General features: G+C 39.7%; 1 protein-coding gene across 1 annotated transcript in view; it reads left to right on the top strand.

The window, feature by feature from the left end:
• Positions 1 to 3,274: 3,274 nt before the first annotated feature.
• SAMD3 (sterile alpha motif domain containing 3) overlaps positions 3,275 to 20,872 on the top strand; it is a 33,260-nt gene continuing 15,662 nt past the window's right edge. Inside the window, exons 1-6 of the mRNA XM_065631483.1 lie at positions 3,275 to 3,400; positions 3,481 to 3,586; positions 4,338 to 4,527; positions 8,626 to 8,733; positions 18,047 to 18,232; positions 18,539 to 18,623. Of these exons, the coding sequence (XP_065487555.1) occupies positions 3,275 to 3,400; positions 3,481 to 3,586; positions 4,338 to 4,527; positions 8,626 to 8,733; positions 18,047 to 18,232; positions 18,539 to 18,623 (801 nt within the window). The remainder of the gene's footprint in view (positions 3,401 to 3,480; positions 3,587 to 4,337; positions 4,528 to 8,625; positions 8,734 to 18,046; positions 18,233 to 18,538; positions 18,624 to 20,872) is intronic.

The following is a 20,872-nucleotide window of genomic DNA, read 5'->3' as shown; positions in this document are numbered from 1 at the left end:
TTAAGGAAAGAGTTGATTTTTTAATAACATTCTTCAGAGTTAATCCCTGCAGCAGAGGAATTTGTCTGCTTGATAAGCATAATAGATGGGCATGTTCAGAACCCTTGATAATCCCCTTAACTCTCATCAAGGTTTAGAAAGGCTGGCTTGTTCCTCTTTATCTACATCTGAGTAATGATTGTGCATGTTTTCTTCCCTAAATCTTCTTATATAACCTTACTCTTAGATGATAGGGGTTTTCTCTTGCATCTGCTGTATGTTTGTATGTCTTCTGATCTTGGAGCTGCATGTGTCTTACTCTACAACAGCATAGAAATGAGGACCGAAATGTGCACTTTGATATTTGCTCCTACATTGGTATTCGAATTTTCTTTCCCTCCCCTCACATTGCTTCTTTCGGCCATCTCTGTGAGCATTCAGTGTAATGCTTTGTGCTAGTATGTGCCTGATAAATGCCAGCAATAAGTTGCTGGCATTTTCTTGGAGGGAGGCAGGCAGAGGTGCTCTCTTAGAGTATTTCCCTACATGTTTTTGAAAAGGTTCTTTTCATTATAGCTCAGCACTGGATCCAAGATGTCATGTTTTGCCTTCTATAAAGTTGCTTTAATACGTTTTTAATTATTTTAAAAGTAGGTTGGTGGTAAGCGGAAAAAAAAAAAAAAAAATTCTCTGTAATGCATCGAAAGTTGAAAACAAAATATGGTAGCATCAAAAAAAATGCACGTGGGATACTTTGTTCATATCTTTGTTATGCACCAACTCCTACTCATCACACTTGCAACTTTGTGACCTAGCCTCGTACAGAATGCGCCACATAGCTGTGATGTGTAGATGTGCACGCATCACATTCCTCACTCTTGTACTAAAATGTACTAAAATTAGCCTTAATTCCAGCCTCAGTGACATCCACGTACAGGCCTGTTAAAGGCTGTTGTATTTGTAGTCTGTGATGCCACAGATTCTCTCACATGTCAACATATAAAGTAGATACAACAACTCACTTTTCCTCTCTAAAATGTTTTGACATATAGATTTATTCATTTAGAAGTGTCACCTCAAGTTGATGGTAACTCATTATATCTTCTTGTAAAACAAGCTCCTTGGTAAATTAGTGCAGGTGCAGTACGGATCTGCCAGCACAGGCATGCTGGTCAGGAACTTCAACTCTCACGGTTGTGTAACCAACCACACCAGCAGAATTTGGTACCATAGATAGGTCTTTATCTTGATCTGATTAAAACCCAAGATTTGCATCCTTCGGTCTTGAGGGATTTTAAAGTAAAAGCAAATGTTGTCTTGACTCATCCTAGGGCAAATTAACTTTCATTAATTTTATTGCTTAATGTCATTAACCAGGGCTGGTTAAGTCCTAATGCTAGATAGACATTCACCATAGGTATTTGAAGAAACCGGTCCCAGTGATTGGCTATATTTATTAACAGACAGGAATCACTCACTTAGAACTGTTCTGAATTTGACTTGAAGTTGTGCTGGAAGTTGCTACAATACTCCCTGTCTTTAAAATGTTGCCATCGTCGATTTTTTTTTCTTGTGCTGACTTTTCACAGTTCATTCAAAAATATGAGTACTCACGTTTTTTTACAACACTAAGGACAGGGAACCATTTACTGGGTAGCCTTTTGATGTTATGGTACTGAACAGAATTATTAGTGAAGACGAATATCAGCATCCATGCTCAGTCTTTCTTGTTGCCTCTATAATACTGCTAGAAGACTGGTGAGCTCTTTTCCCAGCTCCTTTATCTATAGTATATGCAAGTAAGTGAAATAACTTTTGAGAAGCATTTAATACATGTAATCTGATTTTTCAAAAACAGCCTCTAAACTGTCATCAATTCCTTCCCCCCTAAAGCATACAGCCTGCATTTCCATGTGGAAATGGACATTTTGCTGCAGAGTCAGCCTCACAGGGCTAAATGTGCCCTGTTGTTGTGCACGGGCATAGTTTACTTGACTCTTTTTGAAACACTGATATCTGCCTGTCTGCTTTAGCAGGACTGTTCTAGGATGCCAGTCTTCCTAGAGGATGAAGCAGTGACCTTTCCAACATTTTAATGTATCTCTGCTTTTAACACTGCTTGGTTGATAAGGCAAGTATGTTTCTGCTTTGCATTCAGTTTTATCTTTCAAGTTTTTGGAGCCTTTTTTTTCCCCCTACTCTTTGCAAGGAAGTAAGAAGTGTGACAGGAAGGTGTGATTTTTAATTTACACCAGAGTTCTCAACAAATAATGACTTTTCACACCCTGTTATTGCTGCTTAGCCTGGGGGAGGATTTGTATGGCTACTGTTGTCATATCAAGTTAAATCCACTCATGTAATTCAGACATTCCTCTCAAACTTAACTCTTTTAAGTTGCTGAAGTCTACTGGCAGAAGAGCATAAGCTGAAGTGCAGCTATTTTGAAGGTATCTACTGTTGAAGGATGAAAACGGAAATGTTTTTATTCAAGGATGATGCACACTTTTTTTGTAGTGCAGTGGAACAGATGCTGCTGAGATTTATGCAGGTGAATCCTCATGTTAGCCTGGAGTTCGCTGCAGGCTCAGGGAATGTTTGTGGATGCGTTTTAAGCAAGAAAATGTTTGGCCAGCAGTGCCAGACACTCGCGTTCTCATCTGAACAATTTACTGGGATAATTTCCTCTAATATTCCTCGCTATGGATTGCAAGCGCAGCCAAGAAGCACTTGGTACTCCTTTATGTAGTAGAGGTAAAACTCGTAAATAGGAAAATCACTCTCCGAGAGAGTTTTCTGCTGTCAAGGAGCTGGCAGAGGACAAGCTTGATCTCCACAAGTAATGTTCTCTGGAGAAGGTTGCTGTTGATTGTGGTACGCGACGTGTCCCCCCGCGCCTGACTCTCCCGGCGCCCCCGCTTCCCAGGGCGGCCGCTGCCTCTTCCCAGGGTGGGCTGGAGCCTGAAGGACCGGACTAGCAAATAACAAGGGGAGGAGTAGTCTCCTCCCTCCACTTTCCAGGAGCTTTATCGCCCCTGACTGTTGGTAATTCAGGGTTAAGTATTTACTTGAGTACCTGCTTGGTGGTGCAGAAAGGGTTAAGGTGCTTGATTTACTATAAACACACGTGTGACAGACTCTTATCTGATGGTGGGGTTTTTTTCTTTTTTTTTTTTCTTTTTGTAAAATGTCAGCCATTTCCTGATAAGCGTGGTAGTGGTGAATTTCACACCTTTTTTCTTCTCTGTGCGGAAACCTGGGTGTTAATGGTACTGGAACAGGTCGTGTTTTATAAGGAATGAGGCCGTCTCTTAGAGCAGAGGAAAGCAGGAAAGGGAGAGGAGGTGAAGAGAGGGATCCAAGGAAATGGCCACTTGCAACAGGCATTAGTTGGATTGTTTCACTCTATTTTTATTTGGAACATGTAAATGTAACATTATTTGCTAAGTGCATCTTTTCCTACAAAATGTTGAAATGAAAATATCCTCTCTTTTCATTTCACAGCAAAATTTAGCATTGCAACATCTGAAGATGGAAAGTTGGTCGGTTGAACAAGTCTGCAGCTGGTTGAGACAGAGAAATTTAGGAGAATTAGTTCCTAAATTTCGTGGTAAGCATTTTCTTTGTTTGTGTGAGACTTCCTCAGTATTTCTTTCTGTGCCTTTAATTGGTAACTGTCTACCTTGTTTTGGGGCATGTATATATATGCTAACTTTAGACTTTTATAGAAATCTACTATGACAAGAACTGATATAGATCAGATAAATCAAGGTAAGTGTGCAGATTTATTATGAAGTTTCTGAGAAATGCTAGGGGGTGAGATTGAGCATGTATATAAGTAGATACTTCTTGAAACAGAGCTGGCATTTTAACAGGCTTGGCAGGGCCTATTTTATATCGTATAAATCTTTTGAAATACTGCAACTGTAGTGTGTAAACGTTTTGTGTCTGAGCATATAAACACCCTACAAAAGAGCACATGAGAAACTGTTATGTGAACAGGCTACTTCTTGTGTGCTCTCCTAAAAAGCTTGATTTCCTTTATTAACAAAATAACAGTCTTCTGTGGTCTAAGCAAGGCCTGATTTAAAGCATTAAAACAGGCAGCTCGCTGCTTCTGTATGTTTCAGAAGTGACTTTTTGTCAGGGGAAGGTTTCTGGCCAGTGACTAAAACTCCTGGCGCTGCTTGAGAAAGGACAGTAGCTAAAATATCGTCTTTTTAGCAGTTGAAGAGGACTGTTAGTAGTAGAAAGCATCCTTGCCTTTGACCTGTACTCCATCATCATGTTTTTAGGCATATAGGATATTACTGTAACTGTAGTTATTTAACAGTATTTCTTTAATCCTCTTCAATCTGCAGAAGAAGAAGTAAGTGGAGCAGCTCTTCTGGCTCTTAATGATCGTATGGTACAGCAGCTGGTGAAGAAGATTGGGCACCAAGCAGTACTGATGGACCTGATTAAGAAATACCAGCAACAGAAAAATAGGCTAGCATCCCTTACATGTTGTTGTGAAACAGCTTCTCCAAAATGTCCTGAAGTAGTCAGCGGGTGAGTGTGCACATGGCACAGAAAATGTTTGTCTGCGTATAGTTGTATACTTTTCATATCATTCTAAAACTGGCATTTACCAGCTCTACAGCTGTAACTGGTTTTTATACTTTGAATATCTCTAACAACATGTCAAATGCAGAATAGGTTATTACTTTGTGGTTTTGCAGGGTATCAACATTCCTAAACAACACCATTAATTCAAACTGCCCTTCATTTCCAATTCTAGGACCTAGTTTTCATTTGGATGAAGCAGCATCAAACTCTCACTACAGCTAAAATTTTCTGCATTTGTGATATTAAGCTTTGAAGCACTTTTAAATGTTTGCGAACCATGCAGTAAAATAATGATTTGGGCAGTGATGGTGTTTTTTGTCACAGATGTATTTAAGTTCAGTCTCTCAAAGGAAGCTCTGAATTTGATCTAGATATAAGCATTTAATTATCCTACTGTGTGGACCTAGATAGATTTTTAGAAAATAGATTCCACAAAGATTGTCTTCATTGATCATGTTCTGGCTTTTGGTTGAGCAGAGGGGTTTTTTTGTGTGTTCGTTTAGGATTTCTTTGGAGGTGGGCAGAGGTTATTTGTTGGTTGGTGGTTTTTTTTCGGTTGGGTGTTTTGGTGTGGGTTGGTTGGGGATTTTGGGGTTGGTTGGTTAGGTTTTCTCCCATCCCTCCCCTCCATCCTGATCTGTTGTAAATCTTGCAGGATTATTTTTCTGGATGTCTTGGCTGAGGAGAGACATCCTGAGCTCTTGGAGTGGTCTCTTCTAAGCCTAAGAATCCTGGCAGTAGAGAATGGCTTACCATGGATCCAAAATGCTCTTCTTTTGAAGGAAAAGACTAGCATTAATCTTGCATTAGTACACAGTGGTAGCCCAGTAGGAGTAGATCTGTAGAACATTCTCTGTAACATTTGCCATCATCCAAAAGGAGTCCAGATTGTCCACTCTGAGATGACACCACAGTGCAAAATGAAGCATGGTAAATGGTGACGATTTGGTTATTTCCAACCAAAGTGCACTCATGAGCAGAACTAAACTGCTTATGTAGATACATCCTCTTGTCCTTGTGGAAGTATTTATGAAACCCCCTTGGGTAAATCACTGGAGGGAAGGGGAGTGCAGGAAGAAGGCAATGTCACTGCCTGTGTGATTTTTTTCATAGACCTGAAGTATGCAATCACAGCCAGTCTCTGTTCTCTGCACGAGGGTCCTGTCTCACTTGATTTATAGGAAGCTCCCTCTTTGAACATAGAACAGATGTCTGCTGTGAAGAAGACTACTGTATGTGGGCCCTGTGCTTCATCCAAAGTGCAGTAGATAAATAGTGATTTCAGCAGGGAGGTTTGGAAGAAAACATGTCCTTATGCTTAGGGCACTTTCAATTCTACTTTGGATATTTAGATTTCACCCTTGACTTTGTCAGGGATGTTTGGCTAGACTGAATCTCAGATGTGACTGTTCCCTGTGTGCTTCTCATGTTCTGCAATTCAGGCCTTAATATCTCACAAAAAGCATGCAGTTGCAGTAGTGCGAGGACACAATTTTTCTTCGAAGTTCTGCAGACTCAAAAAAAGATCAAATGCTGAAGATCTCAAATATTAGTGAATATCATTTACCCTAAATATTTCCCTACATAGCCTTTTTGCCTGGAAAATAAGAAGTTGCTATTTCTCTATTTACTGGGAAGTTAGGTAAACAAGCTGCTCTTTCTGAAACATCTTCTGTGTCCGAGTCAAGAACCACAGACTAAAACTCAAGCGTATTTAAGAAATGAATTCAGTCATGTATTTTAGGATGAGTAAAAAATCGGGGTATTCTATGCAGTTTGAGGTATAGAATGGTGGAAACAAAATTATGTAGGAACAGTAAAAATGGTATTTTGTTGTAGAACTAAAAGCTGTCTCCTCATACGCAGGGAGCCATTACTCTCATTTTTTAACTCTGGAGTGCTTGTCTTAGAGCTGTAGTTATTTCGTCTGTTTTGTACAACTTGAACAGAATCTTGTAAGAATAATTTCTTCTGACCTAATTAAAGGACTCATGGCTAGAATAAAGTGTACGAGACTGTTTTGGAGTAATATGTTTTGTTTGTTTGGGGGTTTGTTTGTTTGGGGTTTTTTTTGGGGGGGTAGGGTTGTTCTGGGGGTTTTTGTGTGGTGGTGTGGATTTTTTTGGTTTGGGGTTTTTTTTTTGTTGTGGGTTTTTTTTTTTCTGTAAGCTGCTTTGACACAGAAGAACAGAATGTATCAAAACCAAAAATTAATAGATCCACAACATAAGTGAATTGAACCTGTGTTTCCTCTGTTGCTCAGTGATGTTAGGCTGAATTGCAGTCTTGGTCACGTGAGCAAAGTCACCACTCTAAGGTTCACAGTTAGTAGCACCCGTAGCTGAGTGTGTGAATCCACAGAGGCAGGGGACAACTGTGAAAACTGAGTCTGTGTGTGCCTAGCCCTTATCCTCTGGTGCTTGAGCCCAGGTGAAAACCAACCACCTTTTCAGTTTTGCGGATGTATTTCTCAGTCAGGCCAGTTGCCAGCACTGGCTCACCCCGCCAGGACCAGACCCAGGGTGGAGAAGGCATTTCTCAGGGCAGGGGAGGAAGCAGCACCATAGCAGTCTCCTTCTGGGTCAGCTGAAACTGTGGTGGAGCTTCCAAGAGCTGTCAGCAGTATTTCCAGGTCATATTCCTCACATGAATGTTATCCCCAGTGCTTGTTGTTGCACTTCTGGCTGGCCAACTCTTTATCCCCGTGTCCTTAGCATGCCTCCTAACTGTGTGCGAATTGTGCTCAGCTCACGTCTCTGCTAGAAACAGAAATAAAGTCCTAGATTGGACATGGAGTTTTGAGTATAGTAGGTGATCATTTTTTTGGTGGAAGTAATGGACTTGAGAAAGGAGATTGAACGTGTTTGGATTAGGACATGGAAATAGTGTCCTGTGTCTGTTGCTGGTAAGGTGGAAGTGTTCTGCGTCATACGCAGGAGAAACTGTGTTTATGTGCGTATGAGGAGATCACACGTAGACGCTACCAGGTAAATATCAAGATGCTTTCCAATTCTGAGATTGATTGTTTCTAGGAGTCACACACAGCAGAACATACTGGATTATCTTTTTTTTTTTCTTAACTGGATAGCTGAAAAGTATTGATTCATGAAAAGAGGAAACCACCCTTTATAAACCTGGCAAACGTAAATGTTGCTTCCAGTAATAGCCTTTCACATGTGAGTGCAGCTGAGGCTGGAACCATTTATAAAATATCTTTGAAGCTCAGAGGTTCTGAAGAGATGAAGTTCAGAAAGGAAGCGAGGTCCCCTCTCCCAAAAAAATTGGTTGATGACTGCCATGAGTTCTTGGCAGCATAACAGTAGCCCCTGTCTTAGCTCAACCTTTCCCCAGTGCAGGATAAAACAGTTGATGTTGGCTTCTACTGGCAAGAGAAGAGGAAATAAGAGGAAAATTAGGAGGAAGAGAGGTGGACACAAAGGTTAAATGGAAAGCAGTGGTTTGGACTGGCACAAAGCAAAGTGGGTGTCTGGAGTTTTTGGTGCTAGTTGGAGCAACTAACCAGGAACAGGGGGTATTCAGGGTCTTCTAGATTGGTAGGAGTAATGCAAAGCTGACTTGAAGGTTCAAGATGGACTTGAACTTCAGCAAAAAGGTTCAAGGTTCTAGTTGAATAGGAGCTGCCTTACAACACTGTGTAAATCACTCTTTCAACCCACCCCTTGCATATTGTAGTGATTAGTTATTCCCAGAGATTAGGAGATGCCAGGCTATGAAGATGGCAGTTACCCTGCAACCCTGAGAAGGTTTATTTTTGTGAGTTTTGTAACACTGTAGTAATTAGAATACCACTAGGCAGTATTGTTTACAGTTTTCCTAATTTTGATAATTGATCTGAGAGATTAAGAGACATTAGCATCATGTAAAATCATGACTATTCAATATGTTAATTCTTCCCCTTTCTATTACTGCCACTGATATTTTAGAACCCTAAAATACCTCTTTTCTACAAGCTGCACAAAACCCGACAGTGAAAATCCTTTTTTCTTTTTCTTTTTTTCTTTTTTTTTTTTTTTTTTTCAGGACTACTAACAGACAAATGTTCAATTCTTCTGGTCCTGTGGAGCAGAAGTATCTATGCTCACCTGAAAATGAAGAAGGACTAATTGATCACAGAGTGCTAAAGCAAAAGTGAGTTTAAAATGCATTTATTAAATTTTGCTTAGCTTTTGAAAATGACATAAACACTTCTTTTTGCTTTGTTGAGATTAAACAGATACTTTATAAAAAGTGATCCTAATTATTGGAGGACAGGTTCAGGTATATCCAGGTGTATTTAGAAAACAGCAGGAGCAGAAATTTATTAGGATTTGACTGAATGAAATATTCTAATGGTGATTTTTCTGCCCTCCACCCTCAGTCCTTGCTCACTATCTCATATATTACCTCATGCAGAGGGCAGGATACAGGTGTGTCTTTATTTGTCTAGCTTTTAAAACTCCTCTTTTACAGATGTGTTTTCAACAGAGATCTGGCAAATTAATCATTACAGGGTGGAATATGGCTATAAAATAACTGTGTGCTTGAGGCATCTTAAATATAGCCCTTGGGAAAGTAGGCATGCTGATTCCATTTGCACGCTCATTTTCTTGAGTATTAAAATGAGTCTTCTTAAAAACTGGAGACAAGAGGAGGTGCTGGGGTTATTTTTCCTTTTTTTCTTTTTTTTTAATTCTCCTACACATGCTTTTCTCCTTTGCGATGGGCAGTTAGTGTTGGAAGAGAGTTCTATTCCTTTTTCAAAGCAACTGTTTCCTTGTTTGTGAAGGTTTGTCTGCTTATCATCATCCCCCTTCATTCCCCCCTGCTATAATTTCTCCGCCTGTGATCATTCTCCCCCATAGATGTGACTGATGGCTTTGCCATTCTGACATAAGGTGAGGTCTTCTTGCAAAAATGTCTATTTTATCACTTTGAAAAAGTAACAAGGAGTTAGGGATAAAGCTATCTGTGAACAGAGGAGAGAGCTTAGCGAATCACACAGTTAATGCTTTTAAAATAAAGTCCTGCTATGAGTTTCAGAAGAACAAAACAATAACTCAAAACCCAAACATTCTGTCAGCATTGTTACCAAAAAACCAAACCCGAACCACTTAAACCCTTGGAATAAACCGTTAATACGATCTTTCAATGATGGGTTTTAGCCTGTTCTTCTAAAGGATGCTTATTTTTAATTAATGATGAGTAATTTGCCTTGTGCTGTGTAAAGAGGTTTAAACGGGTTGTGTGAATCAGCTTAACCCAGAATAGACTGGCTTTAGGAAATGTTCTCAGCAAATGTTGTCAGTATGGAGTTTTCAAAGGCCCATAATGGCCTGTTAAGGGAAAGGGACTGCAAAAAAAGCAGCGCCACTTTGCCTTGGGGCAGGGGCAGAGAAGCAGAAGAGAAGTCTGCTGCTGTAAATGGCAATGCCCCTTCTCTGTAAAGTAGTAGGTGCCCTGAAAGTCAGTGGAGCTGTGATCGTTTATAGTCCTGAAGACACGAGTAAATTTTATGAGGGCTTGTCTTTAAAGGTCAGATTGGAAGCTGACAAATGTCTTTCTCAGAAACAGCTGTTTTAATCGACTAAGGCTGAGGTTGGAAGTAAGCAGCCCTTGTACCCATTAACTGCTGCACTAGGTTCATCCCAAGCTGAATACTATTTTTAGAGGTGAATGCTGCTGTTTAGATATGTCTGTGACTTGACCCGCACTGGTAACTGTGGTATTATAGAGTTTAGGTTTGACTTTTGCTTTTTTCCTTTTCTTCCTGCCTTCGTATCCCCACTGTACTCGCTGCATTTTCAATGAATGATGGAAAATTTTAATGTTTTATATGCTTGAGGGGATTATGCCACCTATAAGCAGGTTGTGATGGGTTGAACAAGACGTTTGTTTTAGAAATTTGATTATGGGAACAGAAAATGTTGCTTTGATTGTAATGTAATGATAGATGCTTAGCCTAGAGTATAAAAGCAACCCCCTTGTCTATTCTGCTAATATACTTACTTTGAAAGCTGGGTTAGTTGGTTGGTTGATTTATTTTTCACTCAAGTTACAGCCTATGGATTTATGTGCCATGGTGAAAAGTGGGTTTTCCCATCAGATTAATGGTGTCCGTTTTTTGTATTTTGGCATAATGTTAATCGATATTTCTGTTAGATCAACTATTAAGTTTTTTCCCATTGCTTTAAATTTGGAATGTTTAAAGTCTGTGCCTTTGTTTCTCTCCCCCAGTCTCTCATCTGAAGTAATGGGGAAAGGGAAGTTGTGGTAATAAAGGGAGGTGGTTCTGCAAATAACACACTCTGGGCGGTCTTATTCTGACTAAGAAGGAGGGTAGGTTCCCATTTCTCAGCCAGGCCAGATTTGAAAGACCAGCTAAGAACAATGACGACTTCCACTCTTCCTTAGTGGGTGTTCCCACCCCACACACTTACTTGGTGGCAGAGCCATTCATATAAGCATTGCTAGAGTCAGTTCTGCCAGGGCTTAGTTTAGTTCAGTGGGGCTGGTGCAAATGTACAGTTCAAATGATCAATATTTGGCCAGGGTTATACTTGTAGCTTTTATCTCCTCATTCATGTCATCCAATCTGAAAAAGAAGAACTTAAACATTTTGTGGATGGTGGTTTGGTTTGGTTTGGTTTGGGTGGGTTTGTTTTGTTTAGTTTGTGTGTGTGTGTGGTTTGTTTTGTTTTTCCTGTAAAAGACTCGTGCAACTACAGCTTCAAAAACCGGCATGGTTTTGCTTGAAATTAATTTGTGGGTGCTTTTATGGATTATCAGCACTGGTGAATTGGCTTTAAGTTTCTCTGTATGTTTCCTGTGTAGATAGTCCTAACAACTGTGTTTAATACACTCTACTGTATTACTAAATATTACGAAAATATCAAAGAAGATTGTTTAATAACAAAAATAAAGAGTAAGTGGCTGCCACAATTGTATAATTTTATTTTTCTTGCATTGAAATTGTGCATACATATAATCAGATGAGGTTTTTAGGTTACCTCAGTGGAATAACTTTTTGCTAGCAACTACAGAAGTAAACACAGCCAGTCTTTTTGTTAATCTTCCAAGGAGAGTAATCTTGAAGCAGTGCTTTTCTGTAATGACAATAAGATCGCTACAGAGGACAATTCAATAAAAACATTTCCCCTATACCTACCTTTCTGTATCAGACTACCAGCAGTTTGATGGCTCCTGGCAGCCTGGTGTTTATCCTGTTGCTAAGACAGAGGTTGTCATTACTTGTAAATGTCTGATACTGCTGTGAAAAACCAACCTTTTATTGGTGGGTTTATATGTTCTGTCTGCCTTTCCTCAAGGTGTTTGTTTATCAAATGACATCCCTAATGTATCCCTTTTTCACAGTTTCCAATGTGATGGTCCAGCTGTTTTCCTTCAAGAGTGATGTCCTGATACAGGTTTATTTGTACATTTATTCTTTCTATAAAAATGTGTTCTGTAGCTCTTGAATGTTGTGTAACAGATTTACTGCCTAAACGCCTTGAAGTAATTTGCTCAGAGCAGGCTTATGTGCACAAGCAGAATAACAGATCTTCTGGTCAGCCTTGAACTTCTCTATTTGCTGCAAATTTGGAAGATGCGGTCAGTGTTCAACTAAACCTGGGCCTGCTAAGTGTTCATATACCAATATTTCCATTGCCATCATTGACAGCATGTTGGTGCTGGTGCTAACGTAAATTTGGGCTGATAGCAAGGGTAATGAATTGCAAGATTTATTTGAAAATAAACTTGGCTCCCCTCTCCCAGATGGCCGTGCTGGCCTGCATGGTCGCAAACCACTGTCCACCCATTTCCTCAGTGGAGCCGGTTTGCCTGCTGCAAACCCTCTCGAGGTCGGTCACCAATGCGACATTTGAACTGGTAACACGTCCCAATAGGGACTGGAGGTGAGCGGAGCATGAAGCCACGTTCACGATGCTGTACATTTCCTCAGCCAGGGCAGCCTCGCATCGCATTGGGTTGGACTGCAGGCAGCAGTGCTGACTACTGGGTAGCTGCATCTGAAGTGTGTTTTAGTTTTGACACGTTATTCTGTTAATGATCTTTATAGAGTTCCTTCCTCTGCTCCCCTGTTACCCATACATCGGTATTGTTGGTCTGCGTTTAATGTGTTTTATCAGAAACACGCTTGTGCTTTAAAAAGGAGAAAAGGAGGGGAAAAAAAATAGTAAGAGTAGCTAGCCAGGTCTTACAGATCACTTGCAGGAGATACTAACTGTATCACTTTGTTAAGGTCTAGCAAAGTCATGAAAACAACAATAAAAATCCCCCAAGTAGGTAACATTATTTGGATACAGTATAACACATCTCGATGAATGCAAATAAACCCTGTTTCTTTAAAATGGCCTGATTTAGCTGGCTGTTCTATCAATCATGTTCCCCAGGGAGCACTTTTTCTCTCTCATATGTAATCTACTGCTGCTCTCCTTGCATGAGATAGAAGTGCAGAACCTTCACTCACATGATGCAGCTCCTCAGAATGCAAACTGTCAGAAAATCTTGACTCCCTCTAGAAGAAGGTTGTGTCTGCATCTCACAAACTTTTTTCAAAGCTGGTTAATTTTGTCTGTAACTTTTTGCTCATATTGAATATGATGATTTCTACAGCAAGGCTACTGCAGGAAAAGCTGAAACAGGAGCTGCTCTGGGATATGGTGTGTCTGTGAGCTCCCATGTCCTGGCCTTGCTGAAGCTGACACTGCTGTGGAGAGCTTCTGGTTCAGTCTAAAGGGTACCTGCCCCTGCGTTTAGTGGGAACTGAAAAAGTAAAAGACATCATCAAGCACTAGGTGGACTGCAAATCTCAGGCTCTAGCGAATAACTGGGAAACTGTGCAATTGTGCTGGCAGTTAGGAAGCAGCAGTGAAGCACATGAAGAGAAAGGCACGAGAATCTTTCAGGTACAGATCTCAGAACTGTGAATAGAAGAAGAGAGCCCTATTTTATTCTACTATTGAGAGGGGAAAAAAGACTTTCCTTTGGTATTTCATCATCTGTCATTATTTCTTCCTTTTGATGTAAATAGCCTTTACAACCTTAAATAGTGTCATAAAATTGAAAGCATATTGTACATGTGTTAGGGAAATGGAACATTTTCTACAGCTGCAGACTTTTCATTTCCTTCACATCTCTGATTCCTTGTTTTCTCTTCTCTTTCTTCCTTGGCTTTGTAGACATGGACTTTTTTTTCAGCCTACAAATCTTCAGACAGGAGTCTCTTGCTGATGTGTGGTGTAGACACGTGAAACGCTAGACCTTCACCTGTGAAAAATGAGAATCTAGCGAAACTCCATCCATGTGCTGAGTTTTATCTGGGTGTACTGAACATGGGAACCGACTGAGGACAGCAAATTTCTGCTCCAGTGTGATGTCCTCCGACTAAATGTGACCTGAGCTGACACAAAATGTAGCAATGGGTGCCATAGACTCATGGACTTTAGTGAAGCAGACAGTAAGAAAATCTTGTGGCACACAGCCTGTTTATGCATGTGTTCAGTTGGCCTTTAAGCCACGTTTTTTTCCTAAATGAACTAAACAGATCAGGAAACTGATCTAGTATTTTAATTTGTTTCTAGATCTCTATTGCACTTTGCACAGCTATCTAGATTGAGCTGTCTGTATTGATGCCAAGATTATTTTTACTGACCTGTTACAGGTAATTCAGTCAGCTCTGTGTGAGGTTGCACAGGACACTGAGCTTGGACACCACGACACTGTGTTCACTCACCACTCTTCTTTCCAGTGCAGTCTAAAAACTTCATCAAAGGGTCTGAGTGACACTACAAGTGTGAAAATCTTTGCTTTTTGGCAGTAAAACAAGATATTCCCTGGGATTAGGGATGCCAGCGGTTATATAATTCAAATAGGTGGGGTTGAGGGGAGTGTTTTTTTTGGTTTGGGTTTTTTGCCAGCTGAAGGAGACAAATGGCTTCTCCCAAAATGATGTTATAGTTGCATGTCTCAGTAAATGTGCTGTGTATGAGCAGTGTATGGTTATAACAGAGCCAAAGAAAGAAATAGCTATGTGAAACAGTGCTATGGGTTAATACAGTAAGTAAAGTGGTCATTTACAACAGCGGGGTGGTCTAAAGCCATGTGACCAGTTGTGTCCTTACTGAGGAGATGCTTCTTAGGATGCAGTTCCATATTGCAGATAAACATGAAGAAACCATCTTGCTTCATCTGTGCTGGTATTTATCTCACCTCCTGGGGAGCCATTTTGGGGACCTAAACTGTGAGAAAACTAAGCAACAAGAAAAATTGAGAATGCTGTCACTGTAGCTCCTTGAAGTAACTTGTACCAGAAAGGGGTAGAGACAGGTGACAGCAGGGGGAGAGGGGACTGACATTTGGCAGGAGATAGCCATTGGATTGATTGAGCTGCAGCATCAAATATCTCAAGAACTGAGAGAAAATAAAAAATGTAGCAATTTGCATTTGGGGATTTTTGTCTTATCTCTGTCTCAGGTTAGCTAGAAGACCAGAGAGGGATGGTTAGAAACAGGCTATGTATGTTTGTACCTAAATCTAGAACTGTAATGATGTTCTCCACAATTGAGGAAGGTCTTGGCTATATGCATAAATCCCAGTGCATGTACGGTTGACCTGAACTGTTATTTCAGTTAAAAAAGATTGTATGTGAGCCTTTCTAGATATAAAGTTTAGTGTGCGGTTGTGTCTCTTTTCAAACAAACCTGTATTTCATTGTAAAATATTACTGCACATATTTAACAGAACTGCCCAACAGTGACGATTCCAGCAAAAGCTAGTAAAATATTTAATCTCTTGCACTGTGGAGACTAAAGGAATTTTTGGATCTTGTTTGCACAGCAAGGAAGTATTTTATGATGGGGAAGACCAAAGATAAATGGAGTTTAGAGTATTTTTGTTGTATTGGCAACTGTGAAGGAACTGGTGGAGGGGAGAGTTACCATGCCTTCCTGGCTGTTAGCCATCTCGCCTGCAAGAAAAAAAATATTTTCTTCAAGTAACTGAGCATAGTTCAGTTTGTCTGAACTGAACCCGCTAAGCCTTGCCACTTTTTGAAATGGCAGTTCAGCTTCACTGGTTATTAGCACCAACAGGAATGTCAGTGTTGCTCAGAAACAAATTACTGTAAGTTTTAAACTTCTCTCCATTTTTGAGCTAGTTTGAATGATAGTGTGTTGAAAATAGGATGTGGTAACTTGCAGCCTGTCTGCTACATCACTTTATATCAGTAAATTTGGTGGAAATACAGGATTCAAACTTACAGGCTACTCCTTATTGATGCTACATTGAACATCTACACTTTATTTGCATAAGAGGGATTTCCAAGTGATTTCAGAATCTGGGTTTGTTTGGGTTTGTTTGGTTTTTTCCCATTTCTGTATTAATTTATCACCAAAAAAGGGCATGAATATGTCTACATGGATAAGTTGCCACTTCTCATATAACTTTTCCTTCTTTTGAGACTGCAAAGTAGTAAAAGAAGTTCACTGCAGTTTGCATCTGCTTTTAACCATCTCTGTCCCATAAAATCTGGTAAGGTTGGAGAGACAGCAGCCCTGCCCATTTTGTACCTGTTTTGCATGGGGAAACGGTAGTGCTGTGAGTACTGCTACTATTGTTCATATGAGGATCAGATGACAGTACCCGAATTATTTTTTGTTTCAGCACTGCATTGTAATTTGCAGTAGCATTGGGGTTGGTGCGGCCGTTTCACAGCTGTAGAGCTTTTGTTTGCCTCCAAGCTACCAACCTACATTGAAAGATGGTGTGGCAGCATAACTAGGCCAACAAGGTTGAGAGTTACAGGCTAATCTACTCACGAAGGTATTGAGACTATAACTGGCTGTAAGGGCCTCAAATGATCTGCCTGCCAGGTATATAGCTGTCTTTCAAAGTGGTATGAAGTAAGCTGTTGCAAATGCTCATCTATCGCAGTTGATTTTGCATCTAAAGATACTGGCTACCATATGTTTTGTATTGAGTTTTTTGTGGGGGTTATTTTTGGTTGGTCGGTTGGTTTTAACATCCTTATCTGAAAGAGGCTGGATAGCAAAACCTTCCAATAAAGACCTTGCTAAAACTCTTCACAGATCTTACTTATGTACCTAGTTCTTGTTTATAGGCTACCACAGAGACCTTTAGGAGTAAAAACTTGCGTATGTTGCCTGGACTGAAGTCTAGCAGTATTTTCCTCCGTAACTTGCATAGACTCAAAAGCAGCTTGGGAAGGACACTGGAACATGCCTGGTCCAGCCACAAGTCTTTGTGTGGGAGCTTTCACCTACATTCAAGTAAGGGATCCCTAATTTCAGACATATACGGTATAGATTTCAACAACTGTAATACTATCTCAATTTCCTTCATAATTAGTGGAGAGAAATAGATGTGAGAGAACATCTGGTCTGATTTAGATGTCTTCCGGTTGTTCTGTCATCCTTCAGAAGTGTTTATGTCTCCTCAGTGACTATGTAGAGACTGCAGATGATTAATTTAGGTATAGATACCTGTATATTTATGCCAGGTAAGCATCTACATGTGTTATCTATAATTATAGCATTATATTCTAAAAATTATTTTAAAAGTCTGTTAGTTGTTTCCAAATTGCTCTCTGCGATTTAAAGCAAATATAAATTGCAGTAATACCACATACATAACAGGACTCTCTAGTTGTCTTTAGCACCTCTCATTTGAAATTTCTTCATTTGGTCTGGATTTCTATGACTGAGAAGCTGTCTAGGGCTGCCAGAACCACTCTTACTTTTAGGTGGCTCTTGATAGATTTTCAGGTCAATTTATCTCTACTTTTCCTTGTGTTCCCTCAGAATTAAGGTTTGGCAGGGTCTTTGCAGGCAGGAAGCACTTGGGTAGCCAGTGGTGATATCCTGCCTCAGGGTGATGCCAGCTGGGCTTTGCCATTTGTAAACAGGGCTGATGGTTTTCTTCTTGTGGGTGTAACAGGCTGTGTCTGCTTTGTTTCCAGCCATTGTACTGATGGCAACTGCCTTCATCCTTTCACTGCTTTCCCCTTCGGGAGGGGAGAACAGTCTTAGCTAATGTGCTGTATAGTTGGTTTGCCTTACTGTCACTAGTAAGTTAGCAGAATTGGTAGGAAACCCATTATAAATGATAACAGATAAAGATATTTTGTAACAGTAGCAAGTCCCCAGTGACTTGCTACTCTGCTCTGCCTTCTGCTTTCAGTTAGTGACCACCTTCTAGTGTCTGCTGATTATAACATTTCACATTTAACACCTGGTTTTAACCTCACATGTTTTGACTGCAGCTTTTGTAGGTATTCTCTACACAGAAACCGAGAGAGCAAGCCTTGAATTTCTATAGCAATAACTTTCCTTTGTGTTGAGTTTTTGTTTGTATTTTTATTTCCTTCTTGCCTGCATTCCCATAGAAGGATGTGCTTATGGTGATATAATATTTTCTATTACAGAAAAAATCTGAAATCATTTTTTGCCAGATACAAGATGTCACAGTGGACAAGTTCTTATGCTTTGCCAGACTTCCCATATGATGTCAAGTGCACATTAGCAGAAAAGAAATGCCCTGATCACAGTATGAGAATAAGGATTATTGAATTTTTACAAGCAGACATGACAAAATACCTAGAAGGATCACTGTGAGTAAATATTGTTATATTTATTTGGGAGCATTACCTATTGGCTGCACAAGCACGTTTTCAAATGGATGTAAAGCCATTATCTTTAATATCCTTGCTTAAATAGAGGGGGCTAAGGGCCTGAAACTTGTTGAAGCCAACATGAAGATTTTGTGCAAAACTTAAAGCTGTTCCCTTAGTTATTTGGAGGGGAATTGATAGTCTGAGAAATAATCAGTTTAATGTATATCAGTATAGACTCCAGACAGTGTCTAATACTGTCTAGAATAACAACTATTCTTCTACATCTCCATCTTGTTTGCATAGGTATCCAAACAGCCAGCAATATAATGTTGTTGTCAATGCTCTGCTGCAGGCATACCCGTTCCTCGATGAAGATGGGAATGGCTTTGTAAGTATTCTAAATAGTGCTGTCTTGAAAAAAACAGATTTTTTTTCCCACATAATCAATCATAAGAAAGTAAGCCAGTTCAGAGAAAATCAGTATCAATTTCTTAGATACTGGTTCTATTCAGAGCTGTAAGCTTCGCTTTAACACATTTGGCAAGTCACATTCTTATTTCATTATATTAATTAAAGATTAATACAGTTACAGCTGTTCCTCAAAGCCTCTGTGAGATCATGCAGGCCTGTACGTGAAGTCCCTGGTTGCTTGTTGGGTAGTTTCTTTCTGGATTGATTTCCCTCAAAGTAAGAATTTACAAGATGTGATTTGTTCCTAAAAACAAAGAAACCAAGCTTTCAGAAAATAGTCTGTATGAGAACTAACATGACTGATACCCTTGCAACGCACAAAAATCACTTGTGTGTTAGGTATCTAGCTACAGCATGTAGTAATGCTACTGGTTTAGGTATTTGGGGAATCTGGGCCTAATTTTTTTTTTTAAGTTATTTAAAACCAGTGGTTGAGATCTCAATGGGGACATAACAGAAAGCAGTGGAAGGAGATGACACAAATTTGAACTATGGCTTTTTTCACTCATGTGACCCAGAATACACATCTGTGGTCTCAGAGGACAGTGTTCACCTTTTGACTTCACATCAATGTTTTGCCATGTGATACTTTTATAGCATCTTGTAACAGCTTGTGAGACTCAGTGGAGATTGTTAGCTTTAAATGTATATAAATATATATCTCATGCAGTTAAGTCAGAAAGCAAAATAATTTTGAGAATTAAAAAAAAAAAAAAGAGGATTAAGGGGGTGGCTATTCTAGTTCTACCCTGAGCCCAGGCATTGTGGGAGGGAAAGGAATACAGAAAATAACTCAGAAAAGAGAGAGGGAGCAGAAGGATCAGAGAGCAATGGTCCACCCTTATTTTCAATGAGAATTCCTCTCTGAACACCCCAGTAGAGGTCCCCAGCCAGGGTCCTGGGTAACCCTACGGCTTCATCCAGCTTCCCCTTGTGAAGGGGAGCTGGAATGATGTTTGGATCAGGTCCAAAGACCTTTTTAAAGCCTTTAACTTTTAAAAATTGTTTTTAAACAGAGATTCTTAAGCTAGGGTTCCAAAGGGCTTTAATCACAGCAGGACCATAGACTGAGTGAAACTACTTATAACTCCATTCTTCGGGAAATGGCTTGTCACTTCTCAGATCCATCCCAGAACTGGTGCTGGCAGATGTTATGTGATGGGGCAGAGACTTCAAGAGTTGTTCTTTACCTTTTGATATTTCTCTCGTGCTTACTAGAAAGCATATCTGGCAGAAACCACCATAAGGAAATGAGGAAGCTGGAATTTTCAGTTTGGGATATTGCTAGTCTAATGCTTCTGAGCCAGCCGCTCTCCATTGCCTGGGTTGAGACAGGAAAAAATGCACTGAAGATGTATGTCTGCATACTTAAGTTTGGAGGAGGGAGTGAGAATGAATTACTATTTTTATTGGTCCTGCTGTGAGACATTCTGTTCTTCCTTCACAATCATAAAGGCTATAAATACTTCCTTTTTCTTGATCTGAGGTTGTTGTGTGTTACAACAGCAGCAGCTTAAACCAAACCCAACATATGCACAGCTATTTATAATGAGGCTTGCAGTAAAACTGACTTCATATACCTTTAAGAAAGAAGTTAACAACAACCAAAAAATGGGCTAACCCACGTTCTTTCATATTTCTCAGAAAAAATTTCTTCAGCAGCTCAAAAAAGGTGAAGTTTTTGGAGGCTTTTCTTCTAAATTTGCCTCAAGCTACCTAAAAGTAACGAATCACAGGCCTTGTAAGATATAAACTATTACTTATTGAGAGGTTTTAAATACCTTAAGATTGTTTATCTGTTAATATTATAATTAAATAGTTACTATTACAATTTTTGAGTAGTACATTGAAAGTATTTGAGAAAACTATCATAAATAAAATAATTACGAAGTAAAGCAGAAAGCTATCTTTATTTGGGGACTGACAGCTAAATGTAGAAAACTGTAACATCAGGATAGTACTTTAAGCACAAATGCAAGCTACATTAGTTATTAAACTTCTGGAGATGCAGTTCACACAATGGTTTTTTTTGGTGTCTACATTAGAAAGAGAAAAATAGCACTGTGGAAGTTCTTGTTTCTTTCTGTGGACTTCAAAGGGAGCCTCGGGTGACCAGCTGTGCACAGATGTCTGTGCCTGATAGGTGACCCCCTCCTTTTGGTGTCT

The sequence above is a fragment of the Caloenas nicobarica genome, chromosome 3, assembly GCF_036013445.1.
Source record: "Caloenas nicobarica isolate bCalNic1 chromosome 3, bCalNic1.hap1, whole genome shotgun sequence".
Lineage (NCBI taxonomy): Eukaryota > Metazoa > Chordata > Aves > Columbiformes > Columbidae > Caloenas > Caloenas nicobarica.
The sequence above is the reverse complement of the archived record's forward strand: the minus strand, read 5'-3'. Positions and strand labels throughout refer to the sequence as shown.